This window comes from Vespa mandarinia, chromosome 4 (assembly GCF_050613455.1).
Source record: "Vespa mandarinia isolate Hongniang chromosome 4, ASM5061345v1, whole genome shotgun sequence".
Lineage (NCBI taxonomy): Eukaryota > Metazoa > Arthropoda > Insecta > Hymenoptera > Vespidae > Vespa > Vespa mandarinia.
This window is the reverse complement of record NC_140813.1, coordinates 6,549,649-6,572,852: the sequence shown is the minus strand read 5'-3', so window position 1 is coordinate 6,572,852 and position 23,204 is coordinate 6,549,649. Positions and strand designations below refer to the sequence as shown.

The following is a 23,204-nucleotide window of genomic DNA, read 5'->3' as shown; positions in this document are numbered from 1 at the left end:
ATATGTACATCTCTCTCTCTCTCTCTCTCTCTCTCTCTCTCTCTCTCTCTCTCTCTCTCTCTCTCTCTCTCTCTCTCTCTCTCTCTCTCTCTCTCTCTCTCTCTCTCTCTCTCTCTCTCCCTCCCACTCCTCCTCCCCCTCTCTCTATGTGTATGTTTTATGTATATATATATTTATATAATAGAATATCTTATATTAATATTTTAGTGCAAAACAACTTATACTGATTTTATAGTATATACTTCTATTGTAGTTATTATTGCATTAAATATCACCTATTACATCAATCTTCCCAATGTATTAATTAATTTAGTGCAAGATTTTACTCTGTTTACTCCTTTAATGGAAAAAAGGAAGTGAAGTATTTTACACAGGTTGTAACATATACTCTTCATTTCCATTATTAAAAGAAGTGTGAAATAGGGCACATAACTTTGGCAATATTTATGTTTCAGAATATATTCAACTAGTATCACTTATTTTACTAATAAATATTTCTCTTTTTCAAAAGATCTTGCATCACTAAAATAAAAATAAATATTTTTGGTAAAAACTTACTTCATTCATCCATTCTTCTTCTTAGAAAATATAATTATACAATTATTAATATATAACTAAACGCGAATACACGATTTTTTAAGTACATTTATAACTTATAGTACTTTTGTAAATTATATTGTAATCGCACCAGCTATTTCGTTGCATAAGATTCAGAAAATCAACGAAAAATAACGAAAATTATTGACTTATAAATTCGAGATATTTATGAATTCATATGCTAAAAATTTGCATAGTTTAAGATTTATTCCAACGTCTTCTTCTAGTTTATATATAGTGCCATTTGATTGCCCAAACACCTACAGTAACCTTCATATAAATTTCTTCAAGGAGGAAGAAGACTATTAAAACTATTTTCACCTTATTTTTTTTTAGAAAATAATTTAATTATATTAACCCTGTGTGTGAACGTTATATGCAACTGACTATCTTCATTGCATTATTTGGTTGCACAGATGCTGATGTACAGTGTTATGGTAATCAGTCTAAATAAGGAGCCCTTAAGTACATTCTTCAATTTTCACTACTACAATTATCCTATATAGAAGTATACTCATATAAAATAAAATGTATTCAAAAAATGATATACTCATATAAAGTATACAATGCATAGTATTTTTTATCCTAGGGCAGGATTCTTACTCTATACAAACTATTACAGTTTTCATTGAGTAAATTTTAGAAATTGTTTAAATCGTTGTAGGAAGTACCGTATCATTGACCACATTTCTACTATACGCTAGAATTTTAAATTCCTTTAATTTCTTCTACATATATACCGTTATACCATTTGATGAATTCGATTCAATTAATTAAAAAGATGATATAAAAATATATAAAACAAGGAAAAATTAATTTTCATTATGAACATAATTTTTTGATCTTGCAATGATGTGATTTTGTTGAATTTTTTTGAGATTATTATTTCTTTTGTTAACAGTATACATACCAAACATGCATAAAGGCTTTTCAAGAAATATATGTGCAAATACAAGATCATTGCATATAGTGTAAATAATGGCAATAACTCGAATTACCTTCTAACGCAAATACTCCTATGGGTTTTGGATTCCTAGGAACTTCAAGTTTTCCACTTTCTTCCCAAAAACAACGATGCTATGGACGTTACGTTATTTAAGCTTCCTGTAAGATTAATAATTATTAATTACAAAGTACATTTTTATAAAACATTTTTTTCAATAAACATTATTTACTTCAGGAAAAAGAAAGTGTTCACGAATAGGTTGAGGTTGCTCAAAGGGTGAGCTGCTTATATAACCGGGTGAAGGAGATTCACTTTTTTCAAGAACAGGAGTAATATTTGCATAATTGGCAGATGACGTTCGACCTTGTTCCACCAAGATATTTCGATCGATTTTATAATATTCTTTACCACTACGAGGTCGTAGTGTAGTAGTTAAAGCTCTGCCTCCCAACCTAAATTAATTAAAGAAAACCGATAATTGTTATATAATCTTAATTCAGAAATTTTATATAAAAATAAAAAAAAAAAACAGACCTTAAACTATCTGGTGTATCGGATGACGAATGAGAAGATAAGGAAAGTGTCTCAATATAATCAGACATATCGGAGGTACCACTGCTTGTACTTCTGGAATCAATGTAAGGTGCATTACTCGATATTTCACCAGGGCTATTAAACCCTTTTGTACTTTTCGGCAAACACGTAGGTATATCGGCTTCTGCAGAGGATGATTTTGTAGGTATCTTAGTCTTTTGAAATTGGAATGATAATTCCCTTAAGGGATCGCTAGATTTCGATTTTCTCGGTAAACTATTATGATAGCATGTAGACGGTGGACTTTTTCGGCATATCGACAAAGCATTTTGTTTCTTTGTCAATGCTACGGACGATGTTTCGAATTCAACAAATTCAGTCGTTCTATGACTGAGAGAACCAGTGGATACTCCCGAGTCATTGCTGCTGGAGGAATCCCTGTTGTGACCAGTTTTCGATGGTACGGATGATGAACGACGAATTTTTATGAACGACGGTTGAGATGAAGCGGCCGATATCTGTCCATTCTCCTGACTTATTTTCATTTCTGAGTTCATGCAAGATGTATGTGGCTCATTGCTTATCAAGGAAGCCTTATCGGCTTCACTAGAGCATTTATGTATAGTGATAGTGGACGGGAATGTATGAGTTTCGTCGTCTAAATAATGAGCCGATTCGGCCGAATAAGATCGTTTTCTTAACAAAATACCAATAGTTCCAGTTGATTCCACGCTATTGCTACCATCTAAAAGACGACGTCGAAGATATGGACTAGATAACATCGCTGATCCTGGTACACGATATTCTGAATCGGAACGTTTTTTACTTCCATCCGTTGATAAAGAGCCTGACAAAGTTGGATTGCTTGAACTTTTCATACCATTGTAAATTCTGGACAGTACTTCTTTGGAACAAGCATTGTGAGCCGGTTGCATCGGTAGATAACCAGTGAATGGTTTTTTTGGTATTTCTTTATCCGGATCCATGACTAAATAGTCATTATCTCTTTCTTTTATGTGACCACATTTCTGACAAACTTTCAAGGAACCTTCTTCGCTGGACGACGCTTTCATTTTTGTATCTTTCAATTGATCAGCGAACTTTTCTAGTTCTTCTTGTGAAATACCACTTTTTGTTAGAATATCTTTACTATTTTCGTAGTGTTCTAACGATTGAGTGAAATCTATATTGGCATAATTGGTTTGCTTAGATTCAGATTGCGTATCGATAACAGATTCAATATTTTCATAATTAGTCGATTTACTGCTTGTTACACATTCACAATTTTCATCAGGTTTTTCTTCATTAGCTTGTCCTTTATTCGGTCTTTTTGCAGTGGCGTAAATAGAAACATCACCACTGGCATTAACGACAGGCATTTTTCCTTCACCCGATAATTTTACAGGATGTACAGTTACACCCATAGGTTCAATTCCTGCTCCACGTCGGCAATACGGTAAAACGAATCCAGCCCAGCTCATGACATTGTGGCATGGGCAGGCTGAAGATGATCTAGGCGATTGAACGTTAAGTTTCGCAGGACAACCGCATTGTTGCAAAACAACAGCTTGCGGAGCTTGAGGCGTATCATAATTGGGATAAGTTTTTGGCATCGTTAAACATTCCCTTATTTTTCTTGGAGTATCATAATATTGATCCGTCTGCAATGCTTGTTCTAATAACATGTGATGACCTATAATAGCCTTTGGAACATCATAATTCTCGTAAGGTCCAACATTGCTATTACGTACGTTACTTTGCACGTTACTTTTCTGAATGTGCACATTAGTGGTAATTTGTTCGTTCGGTAGTGGCATCGGCGGTTTCTTGGACTTTTTCATGGCAGTGCATTGGGACGGTTTCGGTGGTCTTGGTGGTAAAACATTTGGACTGAGCGACGAACGACGAACCTGTGAACTTTTGGATTGAGAACAGTGACAATCAACTTGTTGAGACCCAGAATAATCACTGTCGTGACTACTGCTGCTATAAGACGATAAGGAGAGTCGATCGAAAGCTCGTGGTTGAAGATGACATGTCAGACTGGTGACTGCACCAGCTGGACTACCTATACTACTTGTACCGGTACCCGTTATTAATGTAGAGGATTTTGATACAGTTCCTAACTTGCTGATACAACTGGCACATCTCTCGAGACCAGTTGTACCTTGACGAGTAAGCGAACAAGTACGCCATTCGCTGGGTTGATCAGTCAATTCCGATACAGAAACTGTGTCTCTGCAACTGTAATCACCTTCACCGTCGGTCTGTTGTCTACTTTCGGCAGATGACCAATAAGACGAGCTGCCATTCTTGCAACTGTCACAATGGTCTTCATATGATATTGTCGAAGAATATACAGCGGAGGGAAAAAAATCGCTTGCTCTAGTTTCAGATCTACTAAATTGTCGCCGTGGACTATCTTGTACTGAGGATTCACGGCCAAGCGGTCTCTTTTTTGTAGATAATTTTCCCTCTGCAGCCAAATGTAATGTTTTAACGATATCTTCACCCTGATCCGTTATTAAAACGTGAAGACCTTCGCCACGGCCACATCTTGAACCACCTTCGAAGCAAAATCTTCCTTCGACGACACCGTAACGTCGTAAATGAGCGATTTCCCATATTCCAACTAACCTCGGTGGAATACCAACCGTAATACAAAATCGACGATCCTGTATATGTAAATGTGCTGGTCCATTTGTAAGTTTTGCCTTTGACGGTGCAGAGGATATCAATATTAAAAATTGTTGATCTGTAAAGATCAAATAATCATTGTATCAGACAATGACCATTTGAAAAATAATTTTGTTTTCTGCTCGTAACGTACCTTCTCCTAAGTTATTTGATATCTTTACTTGCCACTGTATTAGTCGTTCTCGCGTATCAAAAGCAAGTACGACAGTTACATCTTGACAAATAATAGCAATTGTGTTTGATTCTTTATCAAGAGTAAAACCACTTTCTACTCCAAGAAAATGTTGTAAACTTAAAGATGCCTTTGTCTGTCCTTGTTTATAACGATCTTTGCTATCTCCATAAAGTTGTAAATGCAAGCAATCTGAAAGACAAAATACACTTTTATATTCTGTATAATATTACTATTACTTTTAAAAAGATATATATATATATATACGTGCATATATTTAATTATGTAATAATACTGACTTTGTAAAAAATTTGTATGTGTAATAAACCAAAAAAATACAGTAAAAGACCATGTAAACTACAGTGTTCCCAATTAATAGCTATAAGATCATGCATTGGTAGCTATTGCTAGAAGTAGGGTAGCTCTTAAATTTTTTTTTCTTTCAGGCAGTTAATCTCTAACAGATGTGCCAGCTGTCACCAAAATATATCAAAGGAAGGATCCTTCATTGTGATAACAAGCTTGAAAGTATTCTTTCAAGACTAGGATAATAAAAAAATAATTTTAGAGAAATATTTGATGATTCAATTTTTTAATCAAATTAATTTAATTAATATTTCATATTTTAATTAAAGATGGAACAAAATCCTATTTATTGAATAAGAGATTATTTATAAAAAATTATAAAATTTATAAAAAAGAAAAGATTATCTAAAAAAATTTATTGAAAAACTTTTGATAAAAAAGATACAACCGAATGTACTATAACTATGTAAGCGAAAAGATAATGTTCATATATTGAAAATACCAAAAATAGAAATACATCAAACTTTATAATGCAATCATAACATTTCCTGCTACATATCTCTTACTAGAGTACAATGCACTCATACACCAGATAATGTACAAGCTTACACGATCTTTCAAAATAAATATTATGCAAAACAATGAAAAATAGGATTTACCTGCTACTGGTGATAATTTTCTCATTACGCACCATCGTGACTTCCACTGTAATCAAGTAAACATATTTTGTTAGATCTTTATTTGATTAGAATGATTAATTCATATATATGCATTAATCATTTTAATACATATTCTAATATTATTGATTCATGAAATTTGTATAAATATTGGTCATATTTTTCAGTAATAAACAAAATACACAAAATGCATAAATAGTAATACTTTAGACAATTCAGATTTATGTGATGTGTGTAAGTCTGCAACTGTTTAGATCCTTATATATCCTCTATGACCAAAAATAAAAGAAGCAGTTACCCTCCTTGACTTAAATACCTCTTGCTACCCCAATACAAACAAAGGAAAAAGGAATTAGCTTTTCATAGCTCATATTATACACACTAGTATATAGCATACACTATATAATATACACTATATAATATACACTATATACTTATACTCTTATATATATTCTATTTATATTATATTGCTTATATCAGTTCATAAATCAACCAGTAAATAAATTCTAAGAAAGTATAAATATTCTTTAATTAAATATAATTAAAATAAATAAAATATAACTTTTATAATTTTATCTGTATCGCGCGCGCGCGCGCGTGTGTGTGTCGTATGTGTACGTGCGTGTGTTTATACATATATAAATATTTACTCTTTTATTTCACATCCATTTTAATTCTGACCAGTTAAAAAATCAAATGACTCTTATTGTTAATATGAATTTTTCTAATTTCGCATTTATGATATTACTTGATCAGATATAAACATAAAAATATCTATATTCAGATGGACATTTTTCTCAGAATAGATACATATATATATCGATTGTGTAGATTCACGTATTACATAATTTTGCTCGATATAGTAGATATTACGTGTTTAAGTGGCTTTCAGGTAGGTGTTGAATAAGTACGATACGCAAAAGGCCTTGTTAAAGGAATGGGACCTTTCTTTGTTTCTTTTGTGTTCAAAGAAACCGGCGCCGCGTTGCCGCTACTGTCAACGTGCAGATATTTAAGAAATAAAGAAAGATTCTAAAGCAACAAACATTATCGTATTTCGGAATTGCCAATTGTTACATTTTTTAATAAGACGAACGTATGAAAATATTCAAAAAGAAAAATTAAAAATCACAAACATACGCACGCAGATATAACTAACTTACCTTCTTCCCATCGCGAAACTTGACGTTTCCCTCGATGATACAATTGTTATCCACCATTGTAAATGTCCTCTAACACGTTTCTCAATATCAGATATTTTACTCATCACTTGGTAAAGAGAACGTGATTTGTTATCGCATCGCGAAAATTCGCGAATTCGAATTTGTTAAATATTCTATCGCCAGACATTGGAACACTCGTATCCTTGCGTCCTTATGTTTCTCCCATTGTCCAGTGGGTGGAAGAGAAAGAGCGCGCATACGAATCACGCGGTAAAATCCATACTTCTCGACGGTCGAGCCCGGGCATCCATCTTGGCAATCTTGGTTTGCTATGTGCACTGGTGCCCCGTACGGCTGTGATGGCGACGAGGGGGACACGCTGCTCCCGATAGAATGTATTCCACACATTTCACGTCCCTCCTTCGTTCTTTCTTCCCCCACTACCGACCTCTACCAACTCCTGTAACACTCTACGTTTACATACTCACACGCGCTTTGTGGCATTTCAGAAGGGAGCTCCTACGTAAAAAGAGGATGGAAGAAGAAAGTGAGATGCAAGACAAATCGTTGCTCGCAGCTGCACTGCATTTTTGGGGAGGTACATCTGATACATCTCTATGCAATTAAACTAACATTTCTGAGATATTGCTCTAGGATAATATTCTTTTTTCTTCTATCGGTAATTTAAAGTAGATAAAAGGAAGAAAAAAAAACGCTGATAAAAATTAAACGATACAGGAATAAAGTGAATTTTTTGTCAAGGAGACATTAAGTGATATTCTTTTCAGAAAGAAAGAGAGAGAGAGAGAGAGAGAGAGAGAGAGAGAGAGAGAGAAAGAAAGAAAAAGAGAGAAAGAGAAGGGCGAGAGGACAGAGAGAGAGAGAGAGAGAGAGACAGAGAGGGATGGAAACGTAATCGATTGTAGGTCGTTAAAGGTGCGATAAGAAATTTACGATATATCGTTAATCAAAAGAAATATTCTATTCAAATACAATATTATTGAGTTTATTAGTTACGTTTGAATTTTATTAATATTTTTTCATTACACGTGATACAGTTTAACGTTTAATTAGATATTCAATTTTAATTTTATTTTAATTTTATTTTATATTGCACGGAAGCAATTTGTAATCACGTGATATTCCCGGGAAAAGAAAATATCCAATTAAATTGGAATCTCTTTTGGCATGTCTAGTGACGAATCAGTATTGCCAAAAGTATTAAAGTAACAATTTGATAAAGTAAAAAAAATAAAATAAAAAAGATGTGAAAATGATAAAACAATTACTATTAAAATATTATTTATTATTTTTTCAATATAAAATAAATGTAAACGTATTATGATATGTAAAGTTATTGTATGTGCATAAATATTTATTTTAATTAATGAAAAATAGAATGTATTTTTTATAAATGTATGAATATATTATTAACACGTTGCCGCACACTTTTAATATGACGATCGCGCTCAGAAACACATTTTTTTTTCAATTGTTTATGACTGTTATATGAGATTGAGCGTCAGTCGTCATGTGCAAAACGGCTATAGCCGGCATTTGCCTAAATATCGCCAAAATATAGCCGTCATTTATGTGTTAAAATTATGAAATAATATTTATGATATTGTAACAAATCAAGAAATTTTGAGGCATTTAACATGATCTAATAAATTGACTATAATAATATTACTCAGCAAAAAACAAATTAGATTGACTCTTGTGGCAATATACTATGATACGATAACGATGTATTTTTACATGTCAGCTGAAAGTATTGATATATTCCAAAGCATTATTTATCATATTATTTATCATATTATCAAAATATTTTTATTGCTTTTATTACATAATAATGTAATATTTTATATACAGTCATAAATTTAATATTTTAAAGAATGGTATATCCACATCCATTGTTGTGATTTTTTTCAAATGTATTGAAAAATACTAATAAAAGTGCTTAAACAATATTGTTTTACTTTAGATATCCCATCAACATTTTAAATTTAGACTGTCTATAAAAAGAAAGAACAACAAATCGTTTATATGATTTATGGGATTTTTGTTTTATTTTTAAATTAATTTTATTTATCAATATTTTACATATTATATGGCCATGCAAATGTACATTCTCTTATCTTATTTTAATTAATATTTTATGTTCCCAATTATATGTACAATTTTAATTGTTATTAATATCACGAAAATATAAATTAAGAATAACATAGAGTTAAAAGTTTTACTATTTGCTACACTGCTAATCGATTAATGACAATTGAGTTTGGTTAAAGAGCCTTTAAATATATTTTTGATCAAGTTTTACGTATATTACATAACCAGCAAATGTAACGTTGGTATTGCTGCACTTTCAAACTTTCGTCTATATAAATATTGTTCCTTGGAATGAAATAAGCAAATGAATTTATTTTTTAATAAATATAAAATCATTTGTAATAATTTTTCATTGTTTGTCGCTTATAACCATGATAAAAATTTATTCTCTCTTTGAAATAATTGTTCCTTTTTACGACAAATATAGCACACGATCAAATATGATTCATATTTTTATCACGATTTTTTTATCTCCAATCACATAGCCATATGATTATCCTGTAATCGAAATTTATATAGCATACTTATCATACTGAACAAATTTATCTAAGACTAATTGAAATCTCTAGTGAGAAAATACTAGATACATTATAAATTGCACTTTTCTTGTAAGATTCAAATTGCAAATACGTGACTCATACACGCGGGAAAAGTTAATACTTCCTGATAATAGAAAACTTAACTTAATTAAAATAAACTGACAAAAATAAAATAATTAAAGGAACTCGTAGTTTTTTCTAGGATCTGGAAGAGGGCGTTACGTTGCCAACTTTTGTCTTTTTGTGATGTGTCTCTAGCATCTGTGTATGTGCACATATATATATATATATATATATATATATATATATATATATATATAGGAGTTTAATCATTAAGGCTGTTCACCATCCCTGTTTTTATAATGGTACGCCAATAGCAAGTCCTTGACCGATTTTGATGAATAAGGTTTCATTTTTAAAGTTCAATTACGAGAACATTCCTTTCCAACGAATTTTTTGTCTCCGTCAAAAACAACATAAAAACAATTGAACATGATATAATGTTATTACATGATACATACGTGCGTATGTGTTTATATATATATATTTGTATTATTCGGAGAATTTAGGAAGTATTAACAAAAGAATGAGTACTACATGAGCAAACAATCAAAGGATGGTCGTAAGCTTAGCCCTGGCATGATACATGTAAGGAAATCGAAGCAGCCGTCCAGACGTGTTCGCAAATGCTCTTGTTTCGTTAATTCTGATTTGTCTAATTTTTTATTAATATTATATATATAAATATATACCTATATATAATATTTGTTTAATAGTTCTTTAAGTTTGATTTAATTATCAATGATTTATTAATTCTATTTTCAATATATACATGCATAAACGCATACATACACAAGTGCGCGCGCTATGTTTATATGTATGTGTGTTTTTTTTTGTTCGAATAGATAATGCCTAAGGTCTCAAGAAATTAAGAAGCCAGTTTGAGAATAAAATTCGCTGATCTACTTGGAAACTGGTACCGACAAGACAAAAAGACCGGAGGAAAATAAATCGCATGACATAAGCGTTTATTCAATTTATGCCTCGTCATATAATTATTATTGCATAGATTTACGTATAATTGCATATAACGAACTATACATATCTACATACATATATATACATATATATATATATATATACTTTTCGAACTTTTGGAAACTGTTATTTTCCTTACAAAAATGATGATTAAAGATAAATAATTCGTACGAGTAATTTTTTTGTAAGTAGAAGCCTGTTTTAAAAATTTGAAAGGATAATCATAAAAATCGAACAAAAATTTCGATAATGAGAATATAGCTACTTCTAGGGTTACTTCTTTTAGGCAATTTTGAATACAGTTACCTTCTGTATTTTATTATCTGCTGTATATATGTATGATATTATATATACATACATAAAAATTTATTACTAACTTAAATCCGTAAAATATTGTTTGTGAGAAAAGCTACGTTCTGACGTATAACGAAGATATGATCGTAATCAAGTCTCAACTTTTAGTCAAGTCTCATTTCAATTTATGCGTGTCGAAAGCATAAAGGCACAATGCATCCAACATATACACTGATACAATGAATCGAAAGCTGGTGTTCTGCCAACGTACTTTTAATTAATTTTTTCCCTTACCGATACTGAAATCGTATACATTTCGAACAACATTGTATGAACAGCCTTAAAATTTTATTTTTAATTGAATTGCATCTTAACAATAATTTTTCTTTTACGATAATTAACAATAGAATAGTATTGGAATTGTCAATAATAGGAATTAGAAAGATTAAATTATAATCAGTAGAATATGTATCGATTGTATATATTTTCATGTCTAATAAAAATCGAAAATTTTATGTAAGCAGAGAAAAACATCAGGCTCCTAAAATATTAGTGCATTTTGATGAGATCGCCAACTATCGACAATGTCATGAATTAACTAAGTACCAAAACGTGATATTTTAATATCAGTTCAACCGATGTCAGTTGAAATCGTATTCGTTTTCTTTTAAATGATTTTGACATTAAACAATTTTGAGTTATATTTAATTTAAATTACGCAGCGATAGAAATTCTGGAACGTATTAATTTTACAATGGTAAGCTGTGACAAATTTGTGAATTTGTAAAATATACATTATTTTTGTCAAGCATATTTCTTAGTTAGATAAACGATACGAATTTAGTGAATATTATTAAATAACAATTATAATAATTTAGAAATTTTATTTACATAAATTTAAAGAAATTAAAATTCTTTGAAATTTAAATTTTTATAATATAAAATCCTTTCGTATAAAAAAGAAATTGAAAATTATAATTTAATATCATTTATATATCCGCTAGTCAAGTAAAAAAACGTTAGATAATACTTTTTTTTTTAATGAATGTTTGTAAGATGATAGATTATCTTTAATCTGATGATAGATCTTGCATAATTTTTTATTTAAATAATTTCTATTGATTGCAGTAATATTACTTTAATTATCAAATTTATATTAATAAATTTGAGTGTTAAAGACAGAAGATAGATTTTTCAATATGTTTGATTGTAGATTGTGAAGTTTCCTGTACAATGTTTACATAAAAGAAGAAAAAAAAATTTAGAAAGCAATGATTAGCATGCATCATACATGGATTTCTGATATAAGAAATGACCATACGAAGAAAATTATGTGAGAATGTTATCCAGATAGCTCTTTCTTTAAATAAATATAAACAAATTATTCTGGAAAGATGACAAATATTATGAGATAATAAAATGTATAATATGTTTATAAAAAATCTTCTTAATATTATTTACAATTTTTATTAAAATTAATTTTTTTAACAGAATCATGTTAACTAATTTATCAAATGTGGAACTAATCAACATGGATGGTTTTATATCAGTAAATTCTGATCCAATTGATAATTTATATATCGCTTTGATACAATGCTTTGGAATAATATTATGTGGGTAAGAACTTGTATTATCTTATCATCTATTTAAAAAAAAATATATATATATATGCTTTATTTAAGCTTATCTTATTATGAAAAATTAAACAATCTTTAAATCTTAGAAATTATATTATTTTTTAGGTATATTGCGGGAAGATTTAATGTTATTACAAAATTAGAGGCAAATGGTTTAAATACCTTTGTTGGTACTTTTGCTCTACCATCTCTAATTTTTACATCATTGGCTAAATTAGACTTTACATTGGTCAATTGGAGATTTTTATTTGCAATATTACTTGCAAAAAGCTGTGTATTTTTTATTGTACTCGTGGTATCATTATTGATTAAAAAACCATCAAATTCTGGTCGTGCAGCTCTCTTTGCAATATTTACCACACAAAGCAATGATTTTGCCATAGGTTACCCTATGAGTAAGTTCATTAAATATGTTCTTCATTTATAATTTATTTATTTAAAAAATTTATTATTTTCAGTTGGTGCTATTTATCAAAAAACTCATCCTGAATATGCTGCATACTTGTATCTCATGGCTCCTATATCACTAGCTATTTTAAATCCTATTGGTTTCATATTATTAGAAATTAGTAAACGCAATTTAGAAGAAGATAAACCTTGTTGGTCAATGGTTTATTCGGTTATGAAAGGTGTTGCTTTAAATCCAGTTTTATTTATGACCATCTTAGGCATTATAGGAAATTTAATATTTAGCCATGTTATACCACCTTTTCTTGCTGCTATTCTCGAAGTACTTGGTAATGCTTTTTCTGCTAGTGCCTTATTTCTCCTGGGTTTAATGATGGTAGGAAAAGTACATAAATTAAAAGGTACAGCCTTAGTCATACCAGGTATACTGATATCAGTAAAATTGCTAGTACTTCCACTTGTTATTCGAGAATCAATTATTTTGTTAAATGCTGGTGATAATATTACTGATACCAGAAATTTAAGTACATATGGATTTCTTTATGGTACAATTCCAACAGCACCAGCACTTTTTATATTTACATTGCGCTACAATGTAGAAATTGATTTAATAGCCTCAGCTATGGTTGCTTGTACATTTTTATCTGCTCCACTAATGTTTGTATCAGCTAAATTGGTTAGTGCTGTTGATGCTGGCGTAACACCAGCCAGTTACGCTCATCAACTCAGAGTTTTCTCTTTTGATATAAGTACTGTATCTATGGTAGCTTGTATATGGTTGCTAATTTGTTTTCTTGGAGTGAGTCACAAGTATAAAAGTGTAACACACAGATATACTCTCTGCCTTATAATTGCTCAGGTTTGTTAATGAAATGATTATCACAGATCTATATATGTTTAAGGTACTCTTCTATACACATTTATTAATCATTATTTTTTGTTTTAGTTGATTACTGCAATTGGTGTTATAATTTGGACTAAACTTGAAGCAAATACTACTGGATCTATTTTATGGTAAATTATAGTTTATACGATTAAAGATAAAATTTGTTTATTAAATATAAATAAATATTTTATTTTAGGTATATCCAATTTGTTTTAATTTCATTGGGTGTATATGGAAGTAGAATATGGACAGTTGCAATAGCAGTAACTCTTCTTTTTTTGAATTCACATTCATTATCATTTGTCCAAAATATGCAAAAATGGCTACTTCTTAGTGGTTGTGGGTATGAAAATATTATATTACATTACTTTATCTTAAATAAGTTTTATTAACAAACGTTGTTTACAGAATAACAGCTTTGATTGTATCTTTAATGTGTATTTGCATAATGCCAAAGGAGCCAATCGAATTTGAATTACAAAATCCAAATTTTCAACTTGGCAGGAGTCAAGCTGCAATATCTGTTGCCGTATTGATATTTTGTTTTATTGGTAAGAAACATACATAATAATACAACAAAAACTTTATTAGAAAAATATATTATTAAAATTGTTTTTTATTGTATGCAGTAACATTAGGCTGTTTAATTCTACAACAAAGGTATAATTACATCAGAAATGATTTAACTACATATAGTAGTACAAACAGCGAAGCAGAAAGATCTAATGTCAATAATGATAATAATGGAAGGAATGTTATTGATGTAGAAGATATTGTCTCTCATTCAGGGAGTACTCCAATGTATGTATAAAGTTAATCTACTAATATATTTACAAGATGAGTCATTAACTTTGATTACTCAATTTAATGAATACTATGTCTTCTAAAAATGGTATCCTTTTTCGTAACAACCTGTATATATCTACAAGATACATAAAGTACAAAGATAAATAGATACAAACTACATCATAAATTATTCTTATAGCATTAATTGTGAATTCCAAAATGTTTGTCCCAATTCAATGTGTACTATGGATCGGAGTAATACTTATCCATTTGATTGTAATCGAGAAGAAAATGTAACTCCAATGGATTCAGAAGATCCACAGATATTACGACATATGGTATTCCTCATCCTGCTTTTATGTTCTATGTTCATTGTAAGATCTATTTAATATTTACATCTCTTTTTTAATAACATAATTATGGACAATGCATCATTGCTACAATTTAAAATTGGACATTTATATTTTTCAGGGTTTATCAATATCTATTAGTACATTAATTATGGATCAAATGATTGGTATTTATGCAGAATTAGCATTCTTAGATATTGCATTAAATTTTGGTCAATCATTAATAGCTTTTGCAATATTTGGACTTGATCCTGGTCTCAATAAATTGAGTTCTTGGTTACACCAATTTCTTCACAAATTGCATGGTGGTAAGATAATATTTTTGTTATTTCTTTTGTTCTTATATAAAAAAATATTTCTGATTTATTATATAACATATACTATATTATGTAATAATTTATTATATATTATATATGACTTTTTAATATTGACAGAAACAGAATTACAATTGCCTGATGAAGATGCATTGAGTCCAGAAATAAAAGCTATTCGTGAACAGTTTAATCGGTGTCATTTAGCTGAATGTAGGGCACGAATAGCTATATGTCGAAGAAGATTATTAAAAATATATCGAGGCGTTTTTACTGGTTGTGATTTAGTAGATTGGTTATTAGAAGCTGGATTAGCCCAAACTCGAGAAGATGCTGTTCATTATGGTCGCTGTCTTTTAGAAAGTAGAATACTGCAGCATATTGATGGCACACATCATTTTTATGATAAAAATTTGCTTTATACATTCAATCCATAGTATGTTAGTACTAATTAATTTAGAATAATTTAGAAACTTTTTAGCTTCTAAAAAAGAAAAACGAAATATAATTAAAGTGTCAAATAATTATATTACTCATTGGCCTAAGTCTAAGGTCAGTTGGTACATTCTTAGCACATTCTGAATTTTATTCTTATAGTCATTATTTATACAATATATTTGTATATTATTGTTTATTATTTCGTATTGCTCAAAGATTTTCATATTCTGGTTCAAACCAATATAGACGGACTTCATTAAGTCCATACTAGTGTGGCTATTGTAGGAATTTATTTATTTATGATTATTATTATTATTATAATTATTATTATTATTTATTGTTTCTCAATCTTTTAAGCTGGTCTTGAAAGAAAGTGCAAGCCATAGCCATTCCTTTAAGAACTTGTTTATGGTATTTGTAGTATCCAGAATGATAGCTTTCTGCATAATTTTGAATAGATTTGGATTTAATATCAAAATTTTTATACTATTTTATTGTTATTATTATCATTACTATAGCATTAAACTTTAATAACTCTGATGTATTTTAATTTATTTGAGTTTTTATTAATTATTTTTAATTTATTTATCACATAGTAGACACCTCAAGACAAACAGTTTATATATTTTTTCATATTTCTTTTGTGTAAAAATATTAAGTATTTAATAATAGATCATTTAAATATAACAATTTTATATTGTAATATATATTGAATGTATATGTAAATGAAAATTAATAAGTGAAATAGAATCAATATCATTTGTTAATAAATTTTTTAAAACTTATAATATGTACATATTACTTAAATTAAGTAAATATGAATGTGCGTATATCTTTAAGGTTAATTCCAAAGAAAAATTGACTTAGTATATGTAATTAATATATAATTTAATCCTGTTAAAAAATTAGTTTCTAGTGTATACAATCTTTTTAATTAATTGAGCTTAGCATATTTATTATATTATAGGTTAATGCTTATATCTAATAAATGAATGTACAGAAAAATGTAATAAATATACGATGGTTAACAAATGTTTGGATAGATGAATATATATACACAAACATAATAAACATCAAATTATATGTATAAATCATCGTCTGGGTCTTCCTCATCCAAGTCATCTACTTCATCTGGTATATATAAAATTTTAGACTTGTTATTTTCTGCATTTATTACAGACATATAAGGTAATGGCGTGTTTTCTCTTTGTTTCATTTCATGTTCATTTATTTCTATTCTAAAAGAAGATACAATTTTTGTAGCATCATTTGTAGTTGTTGAATTTTTTCCAGAGTTAAGTTGTGTTTTTAAATTTTCAGTTTGTATATCATATGTTTTGATATCTTGTCTCACTAATTCTGACCCAAGCAATATTTTGCCTCCTGGTTTGCGATGTATGTAATTTGCAATATAAGTAAATTCATTATTTGAATGCATACCACAGTATTTATGTAATCTAACATATGTATTTCCCATAGTTTCAATAGATAATATCTTATTTGGGATACAATCTTGTCTAAAAAGACAAATCAATCGCTCTACCTTTTTTTTAAGTGTTTCTACAAATCGTAATGAATTTGCAAGGCCTACATATAATATCAAAGAATTCAAATTATCAAGAAACACTATAGATTTCTCTGTTACTCTGTCAAGTATATCTTGTAAAATATTAACAAAATTTTTTTGAGGTTTATTTGGTTCAACAGTATAATAATCAGATATGTTTACATTGTCTAATGTATATGGTTTTGGTCCATTTAAATACCAAGACTTCGGATTTACAAAAGACATTAATTCTATAATACCATTAGGTTCTATTTCTTTCCACATTTGTAACCATCCTGCGATAAGAACTTTTCCATAAGATACATTAATATCTAAAAGAAGATAATCTCTTTTAACAATGTTCAAATTAAATATATAAGTATATAATACATAAAACTATTATTTTGATTGTATAATTTATTGTACCTTCTTCTACAATGATTGTGCTTGTTTTATCAAGTAGTGGCAATGTTTTCAATTTTATCATTTTGATTTTTCTATATCAAATCTATACTAAAATTCTAAATTAATAAAAAGATTAAAAAATTCTACAAAATATCACAAAACAACATTAAATAACATATAATATATCAATACTCATATATTATATAATGGTTTTCTTCCATATGGAATAATATTCACACAAAGAAATAGGTTAATGTCGGTTATTATATATATATATATCATCTGTTTTATCGACTGATATGAACCGAATTTATTTTTTTATTTCAAAATTTCTTAAATTGATAATTAAATTCATTTAAATTATTTGTTGTTTAGTTTATTATCAATAGTATTACTAACTTACTTTTGAATTTATTATACATATATAAGATATCTTATAGAGATGGCACAATTTTGCATAATAATTTGTAATTGTTTTACGTATATATAAATATTTTTTACAGATATTATATACTTTAATAATAATATTTTCTTTAATTAGTCGAACTTAATCAAGCAAATGTGATAAATAATATGATAAATAAATGAATTAATTCTACATAAACAGAAAAAAAAACAAGAAAGATAAGAATAAAAATTCGTTTTAATTTTGTTTACATCAATAACAATCTTTTTGGTAAATTTAAGATAAAAATTAAGAAAATAGAATTAAAATAATAAAATATTTAAATAAAAATTTTATTTTTAAATATTTACATCATTATAGATCGAATATTCGAGTTAACAAAGATCTATAAATAATCTTCAAATTATATAATAACATACTACGTTATTTTATTTAAACATAAGTTAATATTTTCTTATGTTTTATTAATATATAAAATACTGATAAACGAGAAAGAAATTAATTATAAAGATAAGCTTTCAAGTATTTTATTATAAATTATCGATTTAATTTAAAAGATGTGATCAAACAATATCTAATATGTTATCTGAGTGTGAGATAAAATATATAATATATTAAAAATAAAATAAAGGAAATTAGAAAATAATAATAATAATAATAATAAAAGAATAAATAATAATAAAGAGGATTTCTATAAACATTTTTATTCTGAGTTTATTAAAGGGATCGGGGGGAATTTATTACTAATTTTCCTACGAAATTTCGTACATATCTTTTTCTACTTTTTATTTCATATTGAAATAAGATCATTTTCTTAATTCCTAACCTTTCGCAATAAAACAAAGCAAAAATATGGGATATCAACTTGTATTTTATAAGTAAATAGGATTATTGCGTCGTAACTGGTTCTAATCGCACTGCATATCGGGTCACATTATAATCACGTGGCCGATAGTCTCCACGTTGAACTCACGTCAGTATGGACTGTGTACTGTGATGTGTAGCCTGTCATAATTATGACGTCTTTCACGCTGAACTGCGTTTAAAAAAAACGACTTAAGCTTACTATTGCATACATTTAACCATTTTCTGTTTCCTCATTATAGATTATTTTTATGATTATTATACATTCTGTTATATCAATATTTATATCTTTTATATATTTTCTTTTACTCTAAATATTTCAATATATTTAACATTTAAAATAGTAATAAAAATCCTCCTGAATAATAGAAAAAATGCATATATATAAATATATATATATATATATATATATATATATATATATGTGTTGATTAATCATCGATCTTTTTAACAGTAATTTTCTTGATAATACAATACATGATTGTGCAAGTACTTCAAGAAGCGATAAAAGATAACAATTGCTTCTTATGACATCATCGCTTTCGGAATAAACAACAGGTGATTCTAGGATTCGATGAATGACGTAGTAGTATGTATATACGCAGTGAGAAGAAATTCCCAGAAGTATGACACGTTGTATAAGATTTTCGTTCAATGCTATGATTCGTTCAAAGCGAATATAGATAGGCACACATTAATGCGAAAGGAAGAAAGTAGAAAAATTCTTGTAACGCGCATATGCAAACGATCTGATCATTTAACTGCATCTCACTTTACTCGAACTACGCGATAATGATATTGAATAACCGTCCATTGTGTATTTTTGTAACAGCTAAACGATACTTATGAAATCAACGTTTATTTCAATATTAAGATATGTTTTTCATGTATTCTCATATTGCCCATATTCTCTAAATAATGTATAGAAGTTTAAAGGAGGGATGTAGCCAAACGGTCACGTGGTTTAAACGCGCCATCGATAGGCACTTGTAAAGGGTAAGGGGAAAAGGGAGATACGGCGCGAATATATATAATCTTCCGCTCACGCTCCACCACCCAATTCTGCTTGGACTTCGAACACGTGTGCATACGTGCAAGCATTCCGAGGAGGGAAAGTTTTTATTTGTTTGGTGCGCTCATTGTATGGGTAAGAAATTTTATTTTATATATAATCTTCGTAATATCAAAACAAAATAATGATAGAGGTTATTGAATGGTATGCATGTGTAATATATTATTTAAGCTATTTTCTGAATCTTTCAATTTTGCTTTTGTCCTAATTCGGACAATGAACCTTTCATGTACTGTCAAATGAATATTAGAATAGCTTTGTTTATTCGATTTTTTTTCTTTATTCTCTGTCGATACTTAATAATGTTTATTATTTATTAATTCATTTGGAACAATAAGAGATATATCCAAGATACTCTGTTTTTTTCATTTTATTTAAACATAAACAATCAAAAGTTCTCAGAAATTATACAACGTGATAAGCGATTTCAAGGTTATTTTCTTTAACAGATTGTTGACATTTGTATTCGTCAAGAAATTGATTAATCGTAATATAATATTACGTTAGGTTTAGTTTTTAAAATTTCAACGAAATTTGTTCTAAACCTATTGGAGTAAGTTAATTATTTTATGCGAAGTGCCACGAGCGCCCAATTAACGTTTTCTAGGGTCTTCCTTGAATAATATGACTGTACTACTACGGAGTATACATTATTATATCGAAGGTCGCAGTAGACACGTGGCATGATACGTATCTATTTGGTCTTGTATTGATTGTTAACCACGCGTCCGCTATCGCCATGTTGGACATCAAACCAACTGCAAATGCGATCCGCTTTTCTGCTTTTATTTCCCAAATTTTGGCTTACGGAACGGTGTTGATTCGTGTTCTTAAATAGCAGTGGAATTGTGGTACATACTAATTTATTGAGAATATATAATCAAGAAAAATAATACGATAAATAAAGCATTATAATAGCCATTTGAAATCTAGAACATAATTATTTATATTAATAAATCTATTGTAAAATGTGTATCAAACAAATTATATAAACTAATTCATTTTTATACAAATGGATTATTTAAATTGATCCAGAATTGAGCTTAAATTGAGAATTGAACTTAATATTAGTAGAAATTTTTTCTTAATATTAGTTCTAAGAAATATATTTCATGGATATTATTACAGAGCGAGAGAAGAGTATAAAACACGGAGAGAGCCCTGTAGAGCCAATAAGCAGCTGCAGGGATGAGCATGGCTTTGTGCCAACAGTTGGTCGCTGGGGCAGTGAATGGCCGAGTTGACTCGAGAAGACAGAAATATGGTGCCAGCCACAGGGGCAGGCACGCGGGCCCTGGATCAGGGGTGTGCCGCTACCCCTGCCGGTGTGGGCCCATTATGAATCACCAGCCCTGATCGTATCTACGGTCGAACAATATGAGGAACTAGCAGGCAGTGTTGAATTAGAAACTCAACGCTTATTGCGTGAGCATAGATATGACACTATTGGCAACTTCCTCAGGTATATATCTACAGTTTTACTTAAAAAATTACTTGCATAATGTTAGTAACGTTCTTTATCAAGTACTATATTATATCATATGAATAGGTTCTACAAGAATTATATTATGAGTGGAGAAAGTAAATTGGAACGATTTTATCGCAAATATCAGCCTTTAATAACACCTGAACACTATACATGTGTTGGGCTTGGATTTGAATTACTACGTCGATTACGTAGTTTAAATAACAAATATCCTGATATAGCTAGTGGGCTCTACTTAGTGTCTTGTGAAGAAGTAGATTTATTATTTGTTATTTTAATTTAATGCCATAGTTGTACCAACAAGTAATATAATATGAAATAATTTTTTTTACAGACGATTGGAGATATTGCTAGTTATGTTGGAGGTCCACCGGCTGCAGATAGTGGAGAGAAAGAACACGTTCTAGTGTGCCTGAAAATCAAGATTAATGGACGTCAAGGTGTTATGCTTCTTGATCCTGGTTATCATGTTGCTCGTGTGATTACAGTAATGGCTGATAAATTATATCCTCATACGGGCTGGTTTACTCAATCTGATGAGCCAAATTGTAAGAAAGAGTACAACTATTTTCTGTGTGCTGAAGATCCTGATTATGTCGAATGGCATGAAAGGGAAACTCGACCAGGTGCCTTGGAAAGAACACAAGTTGCTCTTATTTATATGGCAAGGCCATATCTTACTGCCATTGATGTTACGGAACGCAGAAATTTGGTTTACAATTTCAGAAGTTTACTTGCCCGAGACACTAAAGGTCATGTCACAGCTGGTATATATTTTCCCATTGTCCTAGACATGAACAATGCACAAACTTTTACGATTTTCTATCAAACAAATAGTGGTAAGAAAAGGATTAAAATGCCATTCAACAAATTCTGCAGCTCGCCTAAAGTAAGTTTAGTTAATTATTAAAGTAATTTTAATTAATTATAATGTATAAATTTTATACAATTGAATAACTAGTTGAGTATTAAAGGAAATTACAAAACAGTATACATGGTTTATCACTTTTCTTGTAAAACATATTCCTTTTCTAAATTGAATAATATTAGATTGAATTAGTTGATATTTTAATAAAAGCATTATAAAAACCTTTCTAACAATAAAAATTCTTTTCAGATAAGTCCTGATGCAAAGGAAAATGAAATTATTTCAAAAAGTGCTCGTCAATTGGGTCTAACACAAGATACACTGAAGGATATGCTTTCAGCTCTAGCTACTGTCATGAGTGATTCAACTTTTTTGGCACAACTCTTGACCATTAATGCAAGAATTAACACTCTTGCAGAGGATAATTAACAGAAGACAGTCCACCCTGTGCGGTGCCAATACAACATTATATTATATCATATCTTTTGCCAGCTTTCCTCTTATGTTCTTCTATTTCTATTGACTATCATATTTACTCTTTCTTATATGTAAAATTATTTTTCTGACAACGAAATGTAAAGAAATCTCTGTTATTAATTATTTTTAATATTTTTCCATTTTTAAATTAATCTAAATTCAGCAAAGATATAAAAATTAATTCTATAT

General features: G+C 29.2%; 4 protein-coding genes across 6 annotated transcripts; 2 read left to right on the top strand and 2 right to left on the bottom strand.

Moving 5' to 3' along the window:
• Positions 1-143: 143 nt before the first annotated feature.
• LOC118442957 (uncharacterized) lies at positions 144-7,790 on the bottom strand. The gene is made up of 6 exons (XM_035869248.2): positions 7,093-7,790; positions 5,912-5,957; positions 4,908-5,138; positions 2,078-4,832; positions 1,773-1,995; positions 144-1,701 (listed from the first exon to the last, which is right to left on the bottom strand). The coding sequence occupies exons 1-6, from the start codon at positions 7,147-7,149 to the stop codon at positions 1,693-1,695; spliced, it is 3,321 nt and encodes a 1,106-aa protein (XP_035725141.1). The 5' UTR covers positions 7,150-7,790; the 3' UTR covers positions 144-1,692.
• Positions 7,791-11,092: 3,302 nt separating this feature from the next.
• On the top strand, positions 11,093-16,503 carry anchor (integral membrane protein GPR155 homolog anchor). Of its 3 annotated transcripts, none has more exons than XM_035869249.2 (12): positions 11,093-11,832; positions 12,289-12,408; positions 12,567-12,692; positions 12,818-13,107; positions 13,171-13,979; positions 14,067-14,134; positions 14,203-14,349; positions 14,415-14,557; positions 14,636-14,807; positions 14,992-15,166; positions 15,264-15,450; positions 15,577-16,503. In XM_035869249.2, exons 2-12 carry the CDS (start codon positions 12,347-12,349, stop codon positions 15,888-15,890), a joined length of 2,493 nt encoding a protein of 830 aa, XP_035725142.2. In that variant the 5' UTR covers positions 11,093-11,832; positions 12,289-12,346; the 3' UTR covers positions 15,891-16,503. The 3 variants fall into 3 exon arrangements, with proteins under 3 accessions (XP_035725142.2, XP_035725144.2, XP_035725143.2); XM_035869251.2 differs by having other exon boundaries at positions 12,289-12,496; XM_035869250.2 differs by lacking the exon at positions 12,289-12,408 and having other exon boundaries at positions 11,097-11,832.
• Positions 16,504-16,723: 220 nt separating this feature from the next.
• Positions 16,724-18,109, bottom strand: Elp5 (Elongator complex protein 5). The gene is made up of 2 exons (XM_035869485.2): positions 17,864-18,109; positions 16,724-17,769 (listed from the first exon to the last, which is right to left on the bottom strand). Exons 1-2 carry the CDS (start codon positions 17,922-17,924, stop codon positions 16,970-16,972), a joined length of 861 nt encoding a protein of 286 aa, XP_035725378.1. The 5' UTR covers positions 17,925-18,109; the 3' UTR covers positions 16,724-16,969.
• Positions 18,110-19,868: 1,759 nt separating this feature from the next.
• LOC118442984 (uncharacterized) lies at positions 19,869-23,131 on the top strand. The gene is made up of 5 exons (XM_035869313.2): positions 19,869-20,259; positions 21,313-21,646; positions 21,734-21,923; positions 22,005-22,559; positions 22,788-23,131. Exons 3-5 carry the CDS (start codon positions 21,753-21,755, stop codon positions 22,965-22,967), a joined length of 906 nt encoding a protein of 301 aa, XP_035725206.1. The 5' UTR covers positions 19,869-20,259; positions 21,313-21,646; positions 21,734-21,752; the 3' UTR covers positions 22,968-23,131.
• Positions 23,132-23,204: the final 73 nt, after the last annotated feature.